Source organism: Onychostoma macrolepis, chromosome 18, assembly GCF_012432095.1.
Source record: "Onychostoma macrolepis isolate SWU-2019 chromosome 18, ASM1243209v1, whole genome shotgun sequence".
NCBI lineage: Eukaryota > Metazoa > Chordata > Actinopteri > Cypriniformes > Cyprinidae > Onychostoma > Onychostoma macrolepis.
The window spans coordinates 1,636,520-1,656,434 of NC_081172.1; the positions used below are offsets into that span (position 1 = coordinate 1,636,520).

Genomic DNA, 19,915 nt, shown 5'->3' on the forward strand with positions numbered 1-19,915 from the left:
TGTGTGTGCAACTCATCACAATTTATCAGAAGGGAAACACAGGGCTATAGAGCCACAGAATCGAACTTTTTCTGAGAAACAGGATGGCCTTTTACTCGCTGTTTAGAGTTTCGCTGTCGCTTTAGATTCAGCTTTCTTTAGGCGGCTAAGAAAAGCAAGACAAAAATTGAAAGAAAAACACAAAACGTAGTTTTAACGAGCATCTGGTGATGTTGAAGTCTCCTGCTGCCACCGTGTGGCAAAACACAAGCCGGTAGAAACGCGATTACTATGAAATGCAGTTTAAAATAGGCGTGGCAGCCTGAAAGTTGTCTCTGTACATAGTGATTACTGAATTTCTAGAAAAAAAAAAAAAATGTAAAAATAAATAAATAAATAAATAAATATATATATATATATATATATATATATATATATATATATATATAAAGCTGAAGTAGGGAGGATCGTCACGTGACACCTGTTACTTTTTGCAGCGCGGATCACGATGTCAAATTTTATTTAATTTCATTAAATTTTACATTTGTGTTTCTGTTGTGAATCTTTGAAATTTGGCGGGCGTCCTGATCTGCCACATCCTTAAAAGACCAGCAAGCAACTAATGAACTTTGAAAATTATTTAATTAAATTTATGTGGAGAAAACGCCTTTAGATCAATGGACTAAAATACGCCTTTCTCTTTCCATATGAAACAATTCAAAATATTAAAGAACAAAAGGTAAGAGTATAATAATGATTTTAACATAACACTAAGCCAAGCACCGAAAAACAACTACATATATGTGTATGTACAACCACACACACACACACACACGCACATATATATATATATATATACACACACATTTATAAATTCAATATATATATTCTTTCATTTCCATGCAGTTTGTTGAAGTGCTAAAATAACTAAAACTTAATAAAAAAACCTATACAGACATAATAATAAAAAAAACTCTATAAACTCTAATTATGGATACATTTGTTCCAAAATACATAAAGAATGTTTAGATGCACAGCCTTAGACTTTAACAACAAAAGAGAAAAGTCTGTATGTAAAAAGTCTGTAAAAAGTAAAAAAAAAAAAAAAGTCTGTTTTTATTATTTTTTCAGTGTTTAGCATTGTTTTCCCTGCTGTCCACGGCAATGCACCACTGACAGAAATTTATAATCAATATGGCCAAAAATGACTTTTCTGCTGCTGTATTGCATTGAATGGACACAATCAAACGCTAGATTTTTTTTTAAATATCAGAATTCTGGATTGTCAATTTGTTCTTCTGCACACAGAGGCAAATAATGTTACTAATTACCTAAAGCTCACATTCTTCAACCATAAACCGCCGCTAACTGTTACGATATCAACTCTAACATTTGGAAACATCCACTAGCATTTCATCCACATGACAGCCTATTATTGAAGAGAAAAATGTTAATCTTTAAACATGGAGCACGGGATGAAATATAAGAGCTGTCATGTGAGGACTGTACTTTACTCCTCTCACAGAGAAAACTACAGACTTCACATTCTGTGAGTATTTGACTGGATGATCTATACTTTATGCCATATATCTACATGATTTTAAATGCATTTCATTTTTAAAAAAAAAAAAAACAGTCAGATATTTGTTGTTTTGATATACTATGAACTTCAGATTGTGTCTGTGTTTTGTGAAGTCAAACCAGAAACTTTGGTCAAAGGGCAGTTTTATATTTATGCAATTATTAATGCAATAATATTGGTAATAGTTTACTAAAACCACACTGGACATCTCATTTTCTTCTAGACAGCATGGAGTTCAGTATCAGTTCTCTGCTGGCGTTGATTCTCTGGGATTCTCTGTGTGTCAGATCTAAAACTGCAGCACACACAATCTCTCAAGAGTCGCTGGAGACTCTGCTGCACTCTCAAACAAAACGTCTCCAGGTCAGACCTGAAAACTCAGTTCACACTCATCCAGGACAAAAGCTGACGCTTCGGTGCGGAGGCGAAGGAGATGAAGGTGAGCAGCACAGAAAGCATGCTGGAAGTATATCATCTTATTCCATTTTCTTAATTATTAATGCAAAATAGTGTTGACTGCATTCATCTTGCTTAACCTTTCAACGCCAAATTGGCAGTAAAAATATTTTCATTTATGGAAAATGTTAATTTATCAATAGATTACAAAAAGCGTTTGGTGGACAGCTTAATTTAGGCCAAATTTACACTAAAATTTGTATTTTTTTTGCTTTGTTTTCATATACCTATTTATAGAAAATAACCAAATCAGACTTGTGGAGAATTGTGAAAAATAAGTTATATAAAATAAGTGCATTTATTTAATTTGACCCGGTGTTATTTTGATATCATTGAGATACTGTTATAGTTTTTTTAATTATTCAATTCTATTTTATTATTTTATACATTTCTATATTTTCCACTTTAATTTCAGCTGAAGTTTTAGTAATTTTGTTGTGTGTGTTTTGGTCATTTTTAATAGTTTTTGTTTATTTGTCTATATGGTTTTAGTTTAGTATTTTAATACACAAAGTTGAAAATGAGAAATGTTGCCTTGGCATCTAGCTTTTTTATATGATTCCAGTGAATGTTTACTTTATTTCAAGTAACATTTTTTATAATGTTTTAATTGTGGATCAATATTTTCTGAACGTTAAGTGCTTCCTTTCGCTGACAATGTGTTGAAAAAGAACCCAAATTTAGCTCCATTTTCAGTGTTTTAAGCTTTGAAGTCGTGATTGTTGTATTCTTCTCTCCGCAGTGCTGGAGCAGTTTTGGCAGACGCCGTTTGGTCTGTTTGACGGCTGTAACCACCAAAACAAAGACCCAGTGGACACATGCAATGGCACTTTGAGGATTTCAAGAGCCACATCCAGCCATGATGGACTCTATTACTGTGTCCGTCTGGACGAGATGAGCAAAACAATCGTGCCTTATAGAGTTAACATAGTTAAGAGGAAGACCAGGGAGGCAGGGGTTTACTCCGACACGGTGTCAGAAAGCCATTTCGCGGCGGCTGTGGCATCGTCAGTAATTGTGAGCTTTTTAGTGGCCTTCACACTTGGTGCATTCAGCAGATCCTACGTGATGAAGTGCCTACGAACAATAAGGGCCCGCATGCCTCGTAGAAAAGACAATCACACTCACATCAATGGACAGACGAACTTACAAGCCACCAGAGCACAAACTGACACAGTGTTCTTCCATAAAAACCAAACCACTGGAGAAGACACAGTGGACATTGGTTTGGTTGATCAGGAACGCATGGATGTTGATAATGCGGACGCTACTGGAAATGGGAAAAACGAGTCAAATGAGCCTCAGAGTTGTGAAGGAGAAGAACAAACCCCAAAGTTGAGATCAGCGGTTAGTCCACATCCAAAGAAGATCCGCGTCATTAAACTCTACAACTATGATGAAGAAGGGAATCCATACAACCACATCAAAGACTCAGGGATGGAGGGTGAAGGCGAGGTCAGGCCCAAACTGAGGACGAGGTCACTGACGCGACTCAATGCCATCATGAAACAGGCTGAAGCTCTTGACCTCAACCCAGACAGAGAGTCGACTGACGGCCGGACGATTCAAGCGGACGCTCCTTCCCATGAAGACAGTGTTTCAGATACAGCAGGAGACACATTTAAAACATAGTGGAAGCCATCACTGAAAACACCTTTGACCAAGTTGTGGTTAGACCAGGCTGATTTCTCATTCAAGCGTTTTTTCTTTTCTTTTTGAGTCTAAATCTACCACCAGCATTATCAAGTGTACATTTAAATGTTTATTTTTTTTTTACAAGCATCAAATTGTGTGTTAAATGTGCTTCATGTATAGGCAACGCCACCTGTTCTTTCAAAAGTAGTAACTGTGATGCGTATATGGAATATATAAATCAAAAGTTTGGGGTCAGTAAGATTTATTTGGATTTATAATGAAAGACATTAATACTTTTATTTGGCATGGATGCATTAAATTGATCAAAAGTGCCAGTAAAAACATTTATAATGTTACAGACGATTTCCATTTCAAATAAATGCTGTTTTTTTTGGACTTTGTTCATGTGTGATTCCTGAAAAATAAAATGCATCATGGTTTCCAGAGGACAGCACAACCGTTTTCAACATTGATAATAATCAGAAATGTTTCTTGAGAAGCAAATCAGCATATTAGAATGATTTCTGAAGGATTGTGAGACACTGAAGACTGGAGTAATGATGCTGAAAATACAGATATGATCATTAATTAGATTTGAACAGATATTTTAAATTGTAGTTTTTTACTGTATATTTGATCAAATAAATGCAGCCTCGGAGAGCAGAAGAGACTTCTTTCAAAAACATTAATAATCTTACTGGTTCCAAACTTTTTTTGTGTGCATGTATGTAAAGCTTCATTTAGATTTTAGTTGGAAAATGCTTTATTGCTCCAACAGCGCTGTGTGCCAAGTCACTAAGATTCAGAAGAAAAATTAATTTACAACTGCTTTATTTATTTCCTTTTCAAAACACTATAAACAAAGTAAAACTTTGAGAGAAAAAGAAAAGGAAAGGAAATTACAAACAGACTGTTTTTCCTCTAAGAAAATTCATACAACACTGGCAATAGAACTGCTGCAACAAATTCAATACATAAGAAAAATATTTCCCCTTTTGCCTTGTGATTCCTCTGTGCCGGTTCCTTTTAAAGTAACACTGTAAGAGTCTCTGGGTAGTGATGTGGGACATGTTGAAGCAGTCCTCGAGAGGCATGCCATCGTCTGGGGCACACCGAAAAACAACAAAAACTCTGATGTGCTTGAATCCAGCGTCTGCTTGCGCTATAATGCAATTCTGGCTTTATTCCACTCCACAAACTCATCCAGCATCACTGGCCCTGAAATCACAGACAGATCAGCAGCTGTTTACCTCAGAAGCATCTTATGAGAGAAGATGAGAAGAATCCATCACACTTACAGGCTCCGTCTTCATCGTAGTTGCTCAGGTCTGTGTTAACCGTACGGCTGAACTCTAGGACGTTGTACCACTGGTCTTTATTCATGACTTTATACTTTGACTGCTGAGGAGAGACGTTTCTGTTAGTCACAGTACTTCAATGAATGTTATTAAACAAGTTTTAAAAAAGTTCCACTTTAAATTGACTACTTTTATGAGAGTTTGACAGTGTGAGCGTTTCACTTGCATTTACGACGGAGTATGTGTGCAATAAAAAGCAGGGCTGTCAAAATTCATTTTTTTTTAGTTTAACGCAGTAAAAATATTTAACGCAGCATCTATCTATTTTTTTATTCCCTGGCATCGCTTGGCTAGCGTTACAGCAGACAATATGAACATGGTATAAATAAAGAGATGTAAATTCAGTTATAATTAATTATACTGTAATTTGAATGGCTATAATTAATGGTTAACATTGAGGGGGAAATGCATTTAATACAGACACCAGTAGCAGCACTGATATCAATGATACACTGACTTTCATTAATAATAGGCTGCTTAGTAAAAAGATGCCAGCTTTATGTTGTTTCTACATTCATTTGGAGATTCAATGTGAAATTATGACTATATTAACATGCAACTAATCATGATTATTTACAGAAAAATGTGCAATTAATTAGCTATTTATTTTTAAATGATTGACAGCACTAGTAAAAGTCTGAAATTCAGGGGTTTTGTTTCAATTTAAGGCCATAAAAATATCTTAAATGCCATAACAAACATATTAATTATCATTTTAATAGGTTGTAACATTGGGGCTATTAAACGGTAATCACAATACAGCTTAATGTGGAAATTAAACTTGAAATAAATATGAGTGTTGCATGCTTCGAAGTAAAAACAGCTTTAAGAGTGTGTATTTATCTCCCTCATCTGATTGAATGAGCAGCCGGAAGTAGTAAAGACATTTCAAAATAAGAGTCTCAAGATATTTCAGGCTTGTTTAATTAAGAGTCCTAGTGTGCTTTTTGTATTAAAATAAATACAAGTAGTATTGAAAAAGTCTTTTTGTTTGTAAATATCTCCTTGTAAAAACAAATTATTTGATGCATTTCATTGTGCCCCTAAAGGTTATTATGAGCACAGGATTGGAAATTAGGAGCACATGTGCATTCCTTGGACGAAAAAAAGAGAAAAGGTCAAGCCCCGCTTTTATTGTGGTTTTTTTTTTTTCACCCAATTTGGAGCTTGACAGCAGATTTGACGGTCTGATTTGAAGAAAAAGATGACAAACCTCCAGAAACTGGTTGAAAACTGGGAACAGAGGCCACGTCCTTCCAAGGAGAAGTGCCAACATGGTTTTTGCAGTGTCCATATCAAGACTGCGCTGATCTTTATCCTACATATAAAACCAGATGAAAATGAAAAAACATGCATAAGCAGACAAAAAATTAACTGTAAATTATATACAGATAAAAAAAAACAAGCAATTTTATCCTAAAATGCTTAAGTTATTTTAAAATGGAGAAAATAAATGTGTTTTTGTCATCCTCTCACCCTGGCGAAGTCGAAGGCGTATCTGTAAATGTTCTTGAATACAACCGGGTCATTCAGCAGAGAGCGCATATAATCCAGTTTGCCCTGTAATCTCTCTGTGCAGTCGCAACTGTACACACACCAGAGAAGTTACAAGCCAATATAATAAAAGACTTCTGATATAATGATTTCTCATAATGTTCGATGCATGAAACATCTTACTGTAGTGACGTCATTCCTTTCAGCCACTCTTCTTTTGTGAAAAATCCCATATTTGTTGCTTCAAGTTTCCAGGCTAAAACTAACATTACAATCTGAAGGGCCACAAAAACACAGTGCACGTTATTTCAAGGGATTTCTAGAAGACCGTTCCTAAAACCTAACTTTAGGATTTTCCATGAAACATATAGATGAATGTTGCTAACATTTTCTGGCTCCACTCCGATGTCCTCACAGAACTTCTCCATGCTCTCTGGTCCGACAATGTCATCTGAACCTAAATTTAAAATTTAAAACCACAACAATAATCATATCAGCTCAAGAAGGAATATTTCACCCAAAAAAGAAAATGTGCTCACTCTCAGGCCATCCAAGACGTAGATTCTTCATCAGGTTTGTAGAAATGTGTGTCTGCATCAGTGTCTCAGCAATGGATGCTCTGCAGTGAATGGGTGCCGTCAGAATGAGAGCTGATAAAAACATCACAATAATCCACACCACTCCAGTCCATCAGTTAACATCTGGAGAAGACAAAAGCTGAAACTAATCCAGCATTAAGATGTTTTTGACTAAAATACGCTTCCTTCAGTGAAAAAGTGCATCTCCTGTTGTCTCTCACATCAAAATCCAGCCACATATTTGTTTAGAGCTGTTTTGGCTTGTAAACGGTGCTTGATCTGTGCAGATTTCTCTCTTGATTCAGACCAGACCACTTTTTCACTGGAGGAAGCATTATTATAGATTATGGACTCATATTTTAGTCAAAAACATCTTAATGCTGTATTTGTTTCAGCGTTGTCTGGAGTGGTGTGGATTACTTGTGATCAGCTGTTTGGACTCTCATTCTGACGGCACCCATTCACTGCAGAGCATCCATTGCTGAGACACTGATGCAATGCTACATTTCTCCAAACCTGATGATGAAAAACTCATTGGATGGTCTGAGGGTGAGCACATTTTCAGCAAATGTTCATTTTTGGGTGAACTATTCCTTTAGTTTCACTTTAAAATGTCACATTACCAAAGTAAAAAATTTATAATGTAGACTTTTATTAAAGGCTGCATTATGCGAGTAAGGAAAGTATTGGTTTATGTACCTGCATATTCATAAAACCAGGCGAGACATTTCTTGCTAGAGAACTGGTCATCTGGGTTTACCAGCCGTCCTGGAGTTTGTGTCCTACAGTAACTGGATTTTAAAGAGGTGATGATACAGCGACTGATGTATGAAAGAGAGAAAGATGCAGAGAGAAACTCTCAAATATTTTTACCTGGTGATTTTGCACTTTCTGATGCTGGGGTCCTCGGAGCCGGACGACTTTCTTTTCTTTTTCACAGGCATAATTGAGGTTCGGGTGAGTTGGTTCGGTCTTACTAAACAAAGCACAAATGAACAGAACAAATTGAAGCCGACAGCTGCTTTCCTTCCCGTCCGATTTAATATTTCAGGGTCAGTGAAGAGCAGAAAGCAGCTCTACCTGTGTACCTGTGGGCACCGTGTCCATTCAAGTGTAGCGGACTCTAAAAACAGGAAGAAAATCAAAATGCTTACTTGATGCATGACTTGCAGGATACAAACATAATGAAATCTTACTTCATGCTCAAATTCAAATGTGTACTTTCAAGACTTACAAGACAATGATGTCTCGGATGCCTCTTTTTTTCTTAATGCTTCCTGCTTTACACACACACATATATATATAAATAACATTTACATGCATGACATATGTCGTTAAACTCCTTCAAAAACAGCTATTAATATGTATAAATGTCACAATTTTAATTTCCCACGCAAATCCTGATGTTGATATGCAAAACAGAACACCCATTTGACAGAATAAATAAATAAATATAAAAATAAACGACTACAGTAACACCTGAGCTTAAAATTCGTGCTAAAAGGGTTGTATTTTTATTTCTTATTTTGAAAACAAACTAGCACGATTGCTTCTTAAAATCATATCATCAACGCAATTCAGGGATTTTCAAGAATCGAGGCTATACTAAATCCCCTCTTTGATTCATACAAGTAATGTTCAAAGTTACAGTTTAATTTTAAAACAAACAACTTAAGAACTATCAGATAAAACAATCAAATAAGAAAACTGATGAGCTGTTTAGCACAAAATGTAACGTTATCGCCTTTGTGGCTCCTGAAATGGCTGAACTGCTCACTGACAAAAGCCTGGAAGTCATCTAAACGTGTAAAATAAATACTAATACATTTATGTGAAGGGAAAATACTACGCCAAAAACAAGTAGTAGCTTGAGTAGAAATGAACACAAACACCGGCGTGATATACGAACATATATATACGAACACCACCTCACCGGCTCATCTAAATATCACAAATAAACACTCGATAACGCTCTCTAACGTTACAGGTGACAAACTCAGTGTAATAAAGTGTGCTTTCATCAAACCTGAAATATCTGCTGCTTTTGGTTCGTCCTGCTGAGTTTATTTGTCAACAATTTCAGCTGCGTTTGAGCTAAAAATCTGCGACTGCTTTGGTTTCACACTGGAGGAACGAACACTTCCGGCTCCCCAACAGACATAATAAAAGTCACGCAGTTTGAATTTCAACATTTTTATTTCGTACTTCATGGACGTTCTCTTGTGCTGTACGTCACACACATTGCATAGCAATATTGCTTTTGACAATTTAGTACTTATTACATTAGCCATGCTCAAAGAAGCAAAACAGGCTCTTTTATTTATTGATCATGAGTAGTTCGTGAAAAAAAGTCATCTCAATACATATTCACGACAGTATGACAAAGCAAGGTTTGAAAACTGATGACCAATGTGAAAACTGGTACAGTGAGTTTACAATCCTAATTCAAGGTCTTCGAGCTCTTTCAACAGCTGGGCCTCTTTCTGCATCTTCTCAAGCTGTAAAAAAGGGGGAAACTATTATAATATTTCTATAATAATAAATAACTTTTAATCATGCCGATGAGCTTTGCTATATTACCTGATTTTTTTGCATGACTTTGCCAGCTGCCTGCTGCTCCTTGAGTTCATCAATTGCTTTGAGTTTCTGCCAGATAAACATGAAAACACCATTAACAAATGCCAGACACATCATATTTGGCATACATATACAAGATTTTATTTATTTTTTAATTTATTTTCAAAATAAAGGTGTGTTGCCAGCCATACCAGTAGCCAAGGCTTTTCTCATGGAACAAAAACAAAAGTAAAAAGTATCATAAAAGTAGGTCAATTTTACTCTAAACTGGTTCAAATTCCAAGTCTAGAGTAAATGACAATTTTATTTTACCTTCAAGACGTTTTTCTCACTGTAATTAAAAAAAATTACATTTTGACAGGGAAAGAAAAACATTTTACATTTTTTTTAAACTGGTACAAATAGGAACTTTACAGGGTTATTCAATTAAAAAAAAACATTTACATTTTGACATTATTTACTCAGAATAAAGGTATGTCGCCATGTCAGCAGCTGATGCTATTCTCATGGCAAGAGCTACGTAAATTAAAAAATAAATAAATAAAATAAAAGAAATGAGAAAATGTAATTAAATTAAAAGTAGGCCCATTTGTGGTCTAATCCAGGTCTGTTTGTTTCTTTACCTTCAAGATGTTTTTCTCACTGTAATTCAAATAAATTACATTTTGACTGAGAATTTATTTTTGTATTTTTTAACTGGTATAAATGGGAACTTACGGTTATTTAGGGTAATTTACTCAAAATAAAGGTATGTTCCCATGTTGGCAGCTGAGGCTATTCTCACAGCAAGAGCTATGTAAAATAAAATAAAATAATAAAATAAAATAAAATAAAATAAAATAAAATAAAATAAAATAAAATAAAATAAAATAAAATAAAATAAAATAAAATAAAATAAAATAAAATAAAATAAAATAAAATAAAATAAAATAAAATAAAATAATTTGAAAGTATCATAAAAGTAGGTCCATTTTACTCTGTGGTCTATTCCAAGTCTGAGTAAACGACAGTGTTTATTTCCCTTCAAGGAGTTTTTTCTCACCGTACCGCTGATCTTATTTGATCGTAAACATATCCCAACCGTTTCACCTTTTTCAAATTCTTGATCTTTTTGTCAGTTTCAGGGTCTCCACAGCTAGAAGTCACATGACTGGCAGGGGCGGAGTCTGCTACTGGAGGCGGAGCTTCATCCGGCTTGTTTTCCTGAATCAACAGAACGCATCACTTATTCTTCTTTTTACAGGTTTATTGAACAAATGCAAATAGCGAACTCTGGTCTACCTGCTTAGCTGCTTTCTTCGCTTCTCGCTTTTTCTGGTTTTTCAAAGCAGCTTTCGAAATTTGCTTCTCTCCTGCAGCACCAGGCTTCATGTTCTGCGGCGGCTCTTCTTCATGCTTCGATAGACACATTATTGTCACAGGACATTCATAAATGGGCACGTATTCACAAAACATTTTATCTTACCACTAAGAGTTCTCCTAAAACCTATTCACAGAGCTGCTGAGACAAACTTTTACTAAGTAATAGAGAGAAGTCTTAAGCTGAGAGTAAATAAGGGGGCGGGGTTTATCTCGTTGCTATGGGTGATGTCAGCACGCTTATTAAATATGCTCACAGTGATTGGCTGAGATGGGAGGGGTCTCTGTCAGAGATTTATTCATAGAAATATTGTATTATGTTGCCATATTCAAATAAAGATTTAAAAATAAAAATGTTAATTGCCACATTCAAATAAAGATTATAAATACAGGCTAAGTGTCACTAATTAAACAAGTATATGTTCAGCTAATTGTCATCCTCTTATACTATATGTGCGCTTCTCATAAACAATTAGCGGATATGCATATAAACAGCCTTTTAATAAACAGAGTAGACAGCTGTTACTTCTTGCCCAGCTGGTTCATGAAAACAAGGACGTAATCAAAACCAAAAAAAGATGCGTGGGAAAACGTGTGTGAGCAAATAAATGCAGCATGTTTCTAAAATGTTTATGTTCCGAGGCAGATTGTCAGCAACAGCCATTTTAGCCCTGCTGAAAAAATCTGTAATGGTTTTACTGGTTATAATGGGAATTATACTGGCTTTAATGGTCCCTGTTGGTCGCCTTCTATTGGTGGCTTGTTAAAACCACTAAATCCCAATGGAACATGTCCCAAAACACACTACAGGAAACCATTTTTAATAGTTAAAAGATGACGGTTTGTAATGTTTGTAATGGTAGGCTATTTGTAGTGGAACCCATTAGAATTTCTGTGATGGTTTGTGTTTTTTTTTTTTTCGCTTTGTGAAATACTCTTAGGGCAAAAATGTAGGAGTCCTAAATTTAGGACTGACACGCTCATTATTTTTATGATTTTCTCTTAAATCGGCGAGTTATGAGATACTTTTAGCCTTAAGATGCTTTGTGAATACGGGCCCAGGATTGCAGAAACTCACTAGTTTGGAGCTGGCGGTCTGGGGTTTGTTGCGGAGAGCGGGTGGACGATATGCCTGCGCCGGTTTGGCTTCAGTGCTGCCGAGTTCACTCGGAGACGCCTGGTATTTCACAGGATTCTCTGGGAAGGCTCCAGACGGGAAGGGCTGCCACAAAACTTCCCAGAGCTCTTTATTTGACGGCGTTTCATGCTTGTACAGCACAGTCCCGGTGTAATGCCAGATCTTGAATCCGTTGCTGACCCTGAGTCTGGGGGAGCAGGTCGCCGTCGCTATGTGCTCTCCGTCAGGACACCAGAAGAAATGCGTGGTGTCTTCAGCCTGGGGTTTAGACACCTGCTTGTATTTCTTCACGTCCCAAACTTCCATCTGCCCTCTCAGGTTCCCGAACCCAGCCAGGACGAGGATGTGGCCCTGGGGGCTGTAGAAAGCCGCGTTTCTGGGGCCCGTGCCGAAGTCGAACACGGACTCACACTTGTTGTTAAAGACAGTCGCCTTGGCGGGCATGAAACCATAAACCACACAAAACTCTGAAGAGTTGGGGTTCCAGGACACATCATATATGGGGCCGTTCTTTGCTGTGCAGGATGAAAAAAAAATATATATACATATATATAGTCATTAACAGAATGATTTTATTATTAAAACCAGCATAACAAATAAAATCATTATGTTTGAACACTTTACATTTAAATATATATATATTTTTCAAAGAAGACTCTTTTGCTCAACAAGGCTGTGTTTATATGGTGAGAAATACAGTAAAAACAGTAAAATTGTGAAATATTATTATAATTTAAAGTAACTGTTTTCTATGTGAATATGTGTTAAACTGTAATTTATTTCTGTGATGCGCAGCTGTATTTTCAGCATCATTACTCCAGTCTTCAGTGTCACATGATCTTCAGAAATCATTCTAATATGCTGATTTGCTGCTCAACAAACATTTCTGATTATTATTCATTTTGAAAACAGTCGTGCTGCACAATATTTTTGTGTGGAAACAGTGATTTATTTTTTTTCAGGATTGATAAATAGAAAGTTACAAATAACAGCAAATAAATAAATAAATAATAAAAATAAATAAATGCAATAAAGCATTTATTTAAATGACCAAAACTAAAATAAAACTACATAAAATAAGTAATTAAATTACAATATTTTATTTTATATATATATATATATATATATATATATATATATATATATATATATATATATACACACACACACACACACACACAAACATTTTTAGTTACAGACAGAAATTGGTTTCAATAGGCTGTCACTGTAATTAATTATTTATTAATCATTCAATTATTGATGAATCATTATTTAAAGTCGTACTTACGCAGCTGAACTACTGCACTTTCTCCATTGGTGGCGACGTAATGTAACGTCTGTTCTCCATAATAAGAGGCTCCTGTTTTATCAACCTCTGTGCTGGCGGTCACTAGAACCGCAGTGCCTTTACGGAAGACCAGAAAACAATCATACATGAATGAAAACCTCATGTGATGCTGACAAACCAATCATTAGCTAAAACAGTAGCTGTCTACCTTTTTTGTTCCACAGCATGGCCACTTTATCAGCTTTGAAAAAGCTTTTGTTTGCCAGAGCAGATGTTGGACCTCCGAAATTGGGATACTGATACAGTCGTACAAAAGACGGTGCTCCTTTGCTTCCAGGAACATAAACAGCAACCTTAGACAACAGGTGAGGGATTAATATACACTTCTATTAGTAAAACAGCACATGAATGCTCAAAAGTGTTCGGATACCTTGCTCGGCTGTGATCCAGGAGACAGAGCGAACTCAGACACCTTCTGAAGGTGAAGCTTGTTGGCAATGGTTTCTACACAGCAAAACACATTATAGATTGCAAACTCAATGGGTGTTTAAAGGATCTGCATTGACATTTGACATTTACTTCATCTAAAAAACATTTTATTTAACTAATTATTGTATTTTTAATCACACTTGCTACATAAATGAGTTGTACTTTTGAAATTATTTCATCATAATGCAGGATTCGTTAAAGGAACAGTTCATCCTCAGGTGGAGAAATGCAGCATTGCATCAGTGTCTCAGCAATGGATGCTCTGCAGTGAATGGGTGCCGTCAGAATGAGAGCTGATAAAAACATCACAGTCCAGTCCATCAGTTAACATCTGGAGAAGCCAAAAGCTGAAAGTTATAATGCTGGATTTGTTTCAGCTTTTGTCTTCTCCAGATGTTAACTGATGGACTGGAGTGCTGTGGATTATTGTGATGTTTTTATCAGACTCTCATTCTGACGGCACCCATTCACTGCAGAGCATCCATTGCTGAGACACTGATGCAGTGACACATTTCCCCAAACCTGATGAAGAAACACACTCATCTGCATCTGGGATGACCAAAGTGTGAGTAAATCTAAAAGAAATGGTGAGCACAGACACTTTCCTTTACACACTGGTATACATTTTAATTAAGTAAACAGAAGAACACTGCGTTACCAAAGTTGTTGTTCTCAAAGAAGTGAAGCTCATTATTGACATTTCTAACGGCAATACTTTCATCATCTGCCCAGCTCGGACACCTGAGAAAATACAGACAGATCATGAATAAACTGACAGTAATAAACTAATTCTGTTTGTCATGAACATTAATAGCGACTCACCATCCCGTAACCTTCTTCTGATAAAACGCTTTAATGCAGGCACCTGTTTGCAAGTCCCACATCTGCAGGTTTGCCTCTCCCTGAGGGTTATCCTGCGTTTCTGAGAAATAAGTGCATTCGCTAATGAGTTCTGAGGGTTGCTTGTTTAAACATTTTGTCTGTGCTTATAGTTATTATAAAGCTAGAATGTCATCAAAAATATGATATGGACAAAAGTATCGAGACACCCTCTTCTAATGAACAGGTTTGACTACTCGAGTACAGATCTTAATGTTAAAGATTGAAAACCTGTTCATTAGAAGGGTCCATATAGAGAATATTAATGCGCTATCATATATTAAAAGCTCTTACTGGTATATTGCTGCCAGGTGGCCAGAACTCTATTCAGAGGTGAGAATTCCAGTGCAGATGTTTTGGGCAAATCAAAGGACTTCACCAAATCTCCAGTGGAAACTTTGATCACACTGACCCTATTAAACACACACAGACAGGTATTTACTCAAACAAACGTCCTTTCTGATTGGCTTCCTCACTCTGTCTCCTCTCCTCCAATAAGTGCATCCAGATGGATGCTGCACACTGATGGAGGATGAGGAGGAGATACCCCTCTCACAATGTGAAGTGCTTTGAGCGTCTGTATAAATGACACGAATTACTAACTAACTACACAATGCTAAGTACGTACTGTGAGCCATTGCACCAACCAAACAAGGACCCGTCGCTGCTGAATGCTACGTATTTGCCTTGCTGTTCATCTCTGAAACAAATGAAACAGATGTTGTCAAAATAAAAAAAAGGACTAGGTTTTAGGGTAAATACTTTGCAAATGCAATAACTCACTTCTGAAAGGCAGGGCTTTCCTGACAGCTCGGAGGTCCGCGCAGCAGAAACGTGCCATCTGATCCTCTGACTGATTGAAATGAAAGAGTATGTTAAAAACTGAAAAAGAAAGACTGAATGCTGGCTTGGCAAAAGGTTTTATGTCTCGTGTAGATTTAATACTCAGGCAGTGTGAAAAGAGATCTGAGGGCTGTACTGTATGGACAGAGGGACTGATAGAGTCTATGACGGATCTGTAATTGTCAGTTATGGGAAATATTAAGTCTACTAAGGATTTATTGAGTTTTGATGGACGTAGCTTGAAAACTAGCTTCTCTAGGGATTTAAAAATAAACTGTTCATACATGCACCTTTTTAAGTCATTTATCAGCTGATCATTAGTTAAACATTATTGAGAATTTTTAATATTTCACATCTGAATGTGTGTGCATATGACGGCACGCTTTAGGATCAATACTCTGATTTCTTGAAATTACGATAGAAAATATTTTTTCGCGCATGTGACATGCTTATGAATGAGTTTATGCGGGAATATGACTGCAGAACTTTAGAATAAATTACTTGTGAGTTATTTCATAACACGCTCTCCAATCCCACGCTTATTGTTTATATTTACGCCACTGAAAATACTAGGTGAAATGAGCGTGAAATACACATTTTAGAGCATCAACTCACCTGCTAAATGAGGCGTGGGGGGCGCCATTTTGAAACGGAAGTACGACAACGTGCCACGTCACAGCCATAGGTCACAGCGCGTAGAATGACAAACCTAACTCATAAATTAAAGTTTTATATGTAATATAGGTTCCTTTCGATTTTCTGAAGAGGATTTCTCGAAAATATTGATGTTTGTTTCTCAATAACTCAATAATAATCTTATTACAGATTTATAGACAAGATTTGATTTGGCGCGTGATATTCATAGTCTTTCCCATGTCTATTCATTGCGTTTTGGAAATAAATAAATAAATAAATAGCATAATAACAACTAATAATTTCGTTTTGGTCACACATGACGCACGATTAATTTTGCTGACATATTTTTCTTAACAATCAAAAATATATTTCCACGATTGACTAATGCTGTGATTAATTGAGGCGAAAAAGAATGACGCTTATCCTTAAAAAAAAGAGAATGTGTGAGTTTTAAGATGAATATGAAGTAATTAATAAATGTTTTCACACAATCATCCTTCAGGGGCGATCGGCGGCCATACAGTCAATACTGAATTTAGCCAAAATTCTAATCTGTTTCAATACATTTTTATGAAACAAAAGAGATATTCTTTTAAAGGCTTGCCACCTAACACACAAAAATAAATATTCGCCCCAGCAACCTTTACAGAATTACTAAAAAATATATTTTCCAATAATCGAAAACAGCAATGATTAGTCTAGCTTCGCCAGCGCTGATTAAAGTAACACATACCACGTGACAACAACTCTGCGTTTAAAGCGTTATGGACAATATTGTATTCATAAATAATAACACTGATTAACTTTAACAGTCATTGACAAGAAAACAATACACTGAAATAATTAAATAAAATTAAAATAAATATAATTTAGATCCATCAACCGCTTAATCCCCGCCCATCACATATTTCTCTTCGACGCAAATCTACGTTCTACGTTTTCATTTCGTTCCGAAGCGTCCACGTCTCGATGGGTGGAGTGAGCTTCTCTTATGCACACGTAGACTAAACCAGTACATCAGATCACACGTCAACTGATCACAAGCCTCCTAGATCTGTTTCGCTCCGATTTTTCTTCTTTTTCTTTAATAAAACAACAACAGAAGATGGTGGCCAAACAGAGGATTCGCATGGCGAATGAGAAACACAGCAAGAACATCACTCAGAGAGGCAATGTGTCCAAATCTACGGTAAACCACCGCTTTTACTGCTCTGTCTTGTACTACAGCCATTATTTTGATATATCTATGTTATCAAAAATAGGATTTACTGCTTTGTTTGCATTATAGTAAACGCTTACTTCGTGTTTTCATGTAAGATTGTGTTGGGCAGCTGTTTAATTCGCTAATAATTGATGCTGGGCAGCTTTAGATCATATTGTCTTTCTTTAGAAGTCATTTAAGTCTCTGTGAATAAACAAATGTTGATATTTTTTCACTAGAGAGGCTCTCAAGAAGAGAAGGCAGTGGTGGGACCGTGGCTTCTTGCCTTGTTCGTCTTTGTAGTATGTGGATCAGGTGAGTTAACAACCCAAAAATACATGCATTAAATGTGTTGTCTAATGCATTAAAGTGATTACTGATGATTTTTTCAATCAAATACATCCAACGCAAAGAATTTGCATTGCAAGCGTGAACTTTATTTCATAACTCAATGTTTAAAGGGACAAAGTGCATTTCTAATGCAGGCTGCTTTAAAATCCACAATGCATTTGAATTTCAATGTAAAACTGTTGAGTATTCTTAAGTAATGCTTTAGCTAGTGATGTATTATTGGATAAATCATACAGGGAAATGTCTGTACTGTGAGCGTTCACTTTAATTAATTTAAATTTGGGGTTCAAAAAGAGTTTTTCCCATGCATGAGCACCTTATTCATTGGTGACACGCTCTAACCATTGTGCACTTTATTTGAAGACAACATAAGATCTCTTTTACCTTCATGGTTGATCAACATGCATCTGATGAACATGCAAAGACACTGAAAAACAAATATAAAAAAATACTTTACATTTATATTTGTGTTCTAATGTTATTTTTGTGTCCTTTCGCTACAGCAATATTCCAGATCATTCAGAGCATCAGGATGGGAATGTGAGCGTTGTACATCAGTTTGTTCTCTTCTCCCAGCTTTCCTGAAGATTGCTTGATCATTCCTCTTTTTTTATTTAATCTTTAAATTTCACCACAACACAACAGTCTCTTGTGCCTTACTCAAAAGCTGGAGGAACATTATCTTCTGAAACATTCCAATGTGGGACTTCTGTCATTATTGCTGCTCAATCCAAGGCAATAAACTCAAACTCAAATTACTGTTTGAACTTTTTCTGTGGAAAAAAAAAAAAAACACGTTTGTTTAAATGAAATGTTGCATTGAATTTTCTATGTTGTAGGTTTTGGACCAGTTCATGTTAATTGTTAACATTATTTGGTACTATGCACCTTTATTGGATTTTCCTCTACATTTAGAGCTGAATTTGTGTTCTTTGACTGTTCGTTCAAGGAAATGAAGGTCCACATATTCAGTTGTATGTGTAGAGAACATGAAAAATAATAAAAAAGACTTTTAAAATGTCTCTTTTTTTTGTCTTTAAAATACTTTGTGAAAAATGAAGCCAACTGGTTAGATTGGTTAAAAATAAACATAAATACCAGCTCTTATGATAAAACAAATGTAAATCTCTGTTGGCTGTTAGCATAGTGTGGTAACTGTTGTTTATGATCATTTATTTTTTAATGATTTATTAAAATGATTAAATTTAGTGGTTTATGTAGTTTTTATAGTTAACCAGTAGGGGGCAGTTTGTATATTTACATATTTAAATCACATTATAAGTCAATACATTTTTCATCTGATTTCAATTATTTTATATATATATATATATATATATATATATATATATATATATATATCACACTCCTTTCTGCAAGAGTTTATCGATTATAGAATATATTTTTTCTTTGATTTGAATAATTTAAACACTCTTGAATTATAATTATTAATCGTATAAACACTTTAAATCAAGATTTGGATGCACTTGAATTAGTTTTATCTCAGATCAAGTTGACATTTATTTACCATGGCATTTTCCTACTTAAGAAATATGAACACTTAGATATTAAAAATGTGTATATTAAAAGACTACAATTTAAAAAAAAAAAAACATAAAATAATAAATACATACAATCTAAATCTATATATAAGATACATATATTTTTTAATTATAAAAAATACCTAGTTTATTTAAAATATTAATATATTAACATATATCTAAATCTATATGTAAATAAATAATGTTATAATAACTGCTTTGTAAAATAGTGATATTAAACGAAAACATTAATAAGCAGAGGATAGCAAATTAAACATCAACAGAATCATTTTTAAAAATCCTCAAATTGTTTCAAGAATGTCACATTAAAATGTATAAAAATATAAAAAATAAAATAATCTTAAAATCTAAATATGATATATATATTTACAAAAAGAAATAGTAATATTACATAAACGGGAACATGAATAAGCAGAGGTAAGGAAATTAATTAATAAAAAAAAAAAAATCAAATTGTTTCAAGGATCTGTCACATTAATTATTACTAGTTAGACAAAAAGATTTGAGAAGTGA

General features: G+C 35.1%; 4 protein-coding genes across 9 annotated transcripts; 2 read left to right on the forward strand and 2 right to left on the reverse strand.

Moving 5' to 3' along the window:
- Positions 1-899: 899 nt before the first annotated feature.
- On the forward strand, positions 900-4,048 carry LOC131524684 (uncharacterized). 2 transcript variants are annotated; one of them, XM_058751937.1, is made up of 3 exons: positions 900-1,528; positions 1,785-2,000; positions 2,760-4,048. In XM_058751937.1, exons 2-3 carry the CDS (start codon positions 1,790-1,792, stop codon positions 3,647-3,649), a joined length of 1,101 nt encoding a protein of 366 aa, XP_058607920.1. In that variant the 5' UTR covers positions 900-1,528; positions 1,785-1,789; the 3' UTR covers positions 3,650-4,048. The 2 variants fall into 2 exon arrangements, with proteins under 2 accessions (XP_058607920.1, XP_058607921.1); XM_058751938.1 differs by lacking the exon at positions 900-1,528 and having other exon boundaries at positions 1,612-2,000.
- Positions 4,049-4,466: 418 nt separating this feature from the next.
- Positions 4,467-9,246, reverse strand: dcun1d5 (DCN1, defective in cullin neddylation 1, domain containing 5 (S. cerevisiae)). Of its 5 annotated transcripts, none has more exons than XM_058751940.1 (11): positions 9,109-9,246; positions 8,317-8,362; positions 8,171-8,205; positions 7,956-8,058; positions 7,782-7,873; positions 6,891-6,961; positions 6,688-6,779; positions 6,487-6,595; positions 6,224-6,328; positions 4,951-5,053; positions 4,467-4,870 (listed from the first exon to the last, which is right to left on the reverse strand). In XM_058751940.1, the coding sequence occupies exons 3-11, from the start codon at positions 8,187-8,189 to the stop codon at positions 4,815-4,817; spliced, it is 750 nt and encodes a 249-aa protein (XP_058607923.1). In that variant the 5' UTR covers positions 8,190-8,205; positions 8,317-8,362; positions 9,109-9,246; the 3' UTR covers positions 4,467-4,814. The 5 variants fall into 5 exon arrangements, with proteins under 5 accessions (XP_058607923.1, XP_058607927.1, XP_058607924.1 ...); XM_058751944.1 differs by having other exon boundaries at positions 8,163-8,205; XM_058751941.1 differs by having other exon boundaries at positions 4,951-5,050; positions 8,317-8,359; positions 9,109-9,237.
- Positions 9,247-9,259: 13 nt separating this feature from the next.
- eif2a (eukaryotic translation initiation factor 2A) lies at positions 9,260-16,348 on the reverse strand. Its single transcript, XM_058751945.1, has 14 exons — positions 16,271-16,348; positions 15,596-15,665; positions 15,441-15,512; positions 15,107-15,225; positions 14,756-14,855; positions 14,592-14,674; positions 13,875-13,948; positions 13,653-13,797; positions 13,445-13,561; positions 12,097-12,671; positions 10,941-11,054; positions 10,749-10,862; positions 9,663-9,728; positions 9,260-9,580 (listed from the first exon to the last, which is right to left on the reverse strand). The coding sequence occupies exons 1-14, from the start codon at positions 16,296-16,298 to the stop codon at positions 9,515-9,517; spliced, it is 1,743 nt and encodes a 580-aa protein (XP_058607928.1). The 5' UTR covers positions 16,299-16,348; the 3' UTR covers positions 9,260-9,514.
- Positions 16,349-17,218: 870 nt separating this feature from the next.
- On the forward strand, positions 17,219-18,865 carry serp1 (stress-associated endoplasmic reticulum protein 1). Its single transcript, XM_058751613.1, has 3 exons — positions 17,219-17,480; positions 17,732-17,807; positions 18,347-18,865. The coding sequence occupies exons 1-3, from the start codon at positions 17,397-17,399 to the stop codon at positions 18,385-18,387; spliced, it is 201 nt and encodes a 66-aa protein (XP_058607596.1). The 5' UTR covers positions 17,219-17,396; the 3' UTR covers positions 18,388-18,865.
- Positions 18,866-19,915: the final 1,050 nt, after the last annotated feature.